This window comes from Papaver somniferum, chromosome 1 (genome assembly GCF_003573695.1).
Source record: "Papaver somniferum cultivar HN1 chromosome 1, ASM357369v1, whole genome shotgun sequence".
Taxonomy (NCBI): Eukaryota; Viridiplantae; Streptophyta; class Magnoliopsida; order Ranunculales; family Papaveraceae; genus Papaver; species Papaver somniferum.
In genome coordinates, this window is record NC_039358.1 from 198,540,232 (window position 1) to 198,544,051 (window position 3,820).

At 35.2% G+C, this 3,820-nt stretch overlaps 1 protein-coding gene across 1 annotated transcript; it reads right to left on the bottom strand.

The window, feature by feature from the left end:
* Positions 1-541: 541 nt before the first annotated feature.
* Positions 542-2,892, bottom strand: LOC113311605 (protein DMR6-LIKE OXYGENASE 2-like). Its single transcript, XM_026560426.1, has 4 exons — positions 2,534-2,892; positions 2,211-2,446; positions 1,155-1,482; positions 542-1,080 (listed from the first exon to the last, which is right to left on the bottom strand). The coding sequence occupies exons 1-4, from the start codon at positions 2,744-2,746 to the stop codon at positions 835-837; spliced, it is 1,023 nt and encodes a 340-aa protein (XP_026416211.1). The 5' UTR covers positions 2,747-2,892; the 3' UTR covers positions 542-834.
* Positions 2,893-3,820: the final 928 nt, after the last annotated feature.

A 3,820-nucleotide genomic window follows, 5' to 3' on the forward strand; every position in this document is an offset into this window, starting at 1 on the left:
TCTCCTCTTTTCTTCGGTTTTTTGTATCTTTGAGGGTGGTACATGCCTTTTTTTACCCCTTCCTTTCTTGATCAATACATCTTCTTTACCGATCAAAAAAAAACTAGCTCACTCCTATAAGGGGTAGATATACATATGAGGTCTAGCCCTCTCTATGTTGGTGGGTGGTCAAGGATCCTTTCGGACACTTATTGGAAGTGGCTAAATGAAAGGTGGGTTAATATGATTGATGTTGATTTTATGAGTTGCACACTCTTGGCCTTTTCCTACTATGAATTTCCTTGTGAATCCAAATTTTTTTGTTTGGACTAATATGGGATGGTTGATGAAGCCGTGTCGCAGTATCTAACAAGGACGTCTCTTCCTAAATCCAAAGAGTCATTATTCTCAAGTTGAAGTATCAATGGACAATAATATAAGGACGTTTGGTTTAGTGGTTCTTCTAAGTCATGGATGCTTCATGAAACATGTATGTATTACTTATTGGCTTATTGCAATCTCAGAAAGATTATCCTGGTACTCTTTGGAAAAACACTTTTGTCTCAAGAAGGTAATTGTAGTTTGGCATTTCTTTACTGCTGAAGAAGTTGATGTGATCTCGGACAATTCACACTCTGTAGAATAAGCCAACCCAATAAGTTGTTGCCCATGGCTAAGAAATGGACTTGTTTAAATACACAGAAATATAGAATAGTACAAAAGTAGCTCTTGGTCGGAATAGTTTATTTTCGAACATGGTTCAAGGATAACTAGTTGGTTGTAGTATGCATAAATGTTAGCACATATTAAACACGAATACTAGTTGGTTGTAGTGTGCATAAATGTTAGCACATATTAAACACGAATACGATCCAAACATGATTTTCTATCAAGTTGGTTGCTCTGTTGAAGCTCGACATATTCCCTATATTTCATCCCTCGATATAACGGAGTATAGTTCTCGGAATCGACTAAATCTGGGGCCGGAGTTACTACAGCGTCTAAAGATGGCCCGTTTGCAGTAACCACAGTTACCCTTGTAGCCTTAGTGTTCACCGCAACTCGATGTAAAATGCTCTTATATTTCCCATTGCTTAATATCTATAAAATCAACAAAATATGCAGTTAATGAAAAAATCACACAAATGGGGCATTAAGTGAGAAAATGTGCGTACCTCCATGTGATCACCAATGTTAACCATAAAAGAGTTTGGTAAAGCATTTGCAACGATCCATTTCCCTTTGTGTTTGATTTGCAATCCACCGATTTCGTTTTGAGCAAGAAGTGTGAGAAGTCCATGATCAGAATGTGGAGGCATACCCATAGCAAGTTCTGGCTGTGGGCAAGGAGGATAAAGATTTACAATCAGGATTTGTAAACCAGATTTGGTTTCTAATGCCTTCTCAATATAATCTCCTTGAAGCCCTAAACTCTCTGATATAGCATTAACCAATTCCTTAGCTACTTCTCTTGTTCTTTTACAATATTCATAGGAGATATTTCTGCATAAACAAATTGAATTTCCAACATGTCATCACATTTGTTTTGGTGTGAAATCTAGTACTACGTTAAAGAGCTAAGAATAATGTGTATACGCAAATTTGGAACGAGGTAGCTTTTTTCGGGTTAATTATTGATGCGAAGAATATTGGGGATTAGACATGTACCTTCTTATCTTGTTTTTTGTTTATCTTTTTATATTTTGAACAGTTTGCTAGCGCTTTAAATCGTGTGATCAGAATTAAAGATCAGATCATTATACTTATCAATTGTGGGGAAGATGACTATTATTTCTATAGTTTGATTTTTTTTTTTTTTGCGCATTTTCTAATAATATTGATGATATACGACCAAAAATTTTACACACACGATAACGAGACCAGTTAATAATTGCGTAAACAATCAAATAAAAATCTCAGATAAGCGGATTTTGAAAAAGTGTGCACAAAACTTAACTATTTAAGAATTCCATGCATGGAGTCTAAACTCTGCAATATATACATGACTGAGGTTCTAATTTCATTGTACCAGCTCGGATTGGCCAAATATTTTATCAGGCGCGAATCTCTGTATGACGGAATTTATGATAGTGTAACGTTAGAACTTCAACAACATAAACATACAAATCCATATATTTCTAAAGCCGTACCACAATTTCTTTGTTTTTTGTTTTCCTATCTGCATGTATAAAATATCAGCCGTTTACGTTAAAAATAGGGTAATTGTTTACCTGAAAGCATTTGGTTTGAGCGGGGCATGGAAATCTGGATGTACAAGAACCTTGAGATAATCTCTCCAAAAGTAAACATTCTCAACTGAAGTATTAAAACTGGTTCCACATCTGATCGGATTCAAAACATCTTTTCCAACATAGTCCGATTTTTCATCTGGACTTAAATCAAAGAAACTCAGACATAAATTCATCATTTCATTTATTAGACTCTCAGCCACACCATGATTAATCACCTGTACAGCACAAAATTAACTTATTATGTTATAAAAATGAGTGTCAATTAATTGTGAGCTAAATTTACGTGTTCAATATTTGATTACCATGAAGAAACCCCAATCGAGACATGCAATACGGAGGTTTTCGATGATTTGTGACCGTTGATCTGGAGAACCGGATGTGAGGAGGTGATAATCAATTATGGGAATCTGTTGCTCGGCTTCTTCGACTTCCTCAGGATTTGTGGGGAATACATACTCCGACGGAACTGTTTTAAGGTCATTTGATTCAGTCAAGTCCTTGACAGTTCTACCCATAAATCTAGTATGGAAACAAACCTCAAGACCAGTGAACTAATTAAGTGAGAAAGAAAAAAAAGAGAGAGATTGAGTTGTGGATGTTCAAAATAGATACTTAAGAAATTAAATTTATAGGCGTACGAGTCAGTAGATGCTTCTAATAATGTAGATCATGGTTTCTGGAAAAACTATACTTGATAAGATGCCACTAAAGCCCTCCTTAATTATCAATGATGTGTATGTCCTAGTTGAGTGAGTGACATCTCTCAATAAACCAGCCAAATGACTCAAGCTTTTGTCGGGCCTTAATCAAGAGCCACCACTAGGTCCACTACTATGAATTATTGATATCCACAATTATTGATAAACCTTAAGATAAACTGAATTGATAATTATACCTTAAGATAAACTGAACTATGAGAGAAAGAGAGAATGAGTTGTGGATGTCCAAAACAGATACGTAAGAAGTTAAATATAGATTTATGCATGAGCCAATAGGTGCTGTATAGTCGTCAAAATAACAGTTTTTTTTTTTTTTTGCTCGGTAAAACTAATTTTATAGATAAAGTAGTATTACAAATTTCATTTTAATGTAAAATGCCCCATAGGAATGTTTTCCACAAAAAATTGTAGAAAACCCTATTACAGTAAAACTAGAAAGCCCAAAGAACAAACATTATCACCACTGATATACAAAAGCCCAAAATACACTCAAGCCCAACGAGCTAATATCATTTTCAAACCCTAAAAATAGGAACCCTAGAAAGATAACAGAAAGGCCCTTGCAAGGTAACAGATATGGTAACAGTACCTGTTGATAAGGTAACAGAAAGGCCCTTGCAAGTGGCAATGCTGTTGTCATGTGGATGTCGTTGTAAACTAAGTGGCATCTCAAGTGCGTGAAAAATACTAGGACATAAGTTAATTTTTTACTATAGAATGCGCATCAAATATCTACTACAAATTAATACTTGTGATATCAATACCTAACGTGGTAGGATCCCCTCACACTTTTATTATCACACTATCTCACGCGTTGGGCGTCATTTTTCCGAATAAAAACTAAACCGTAATGGATTTGAAGCTAATATT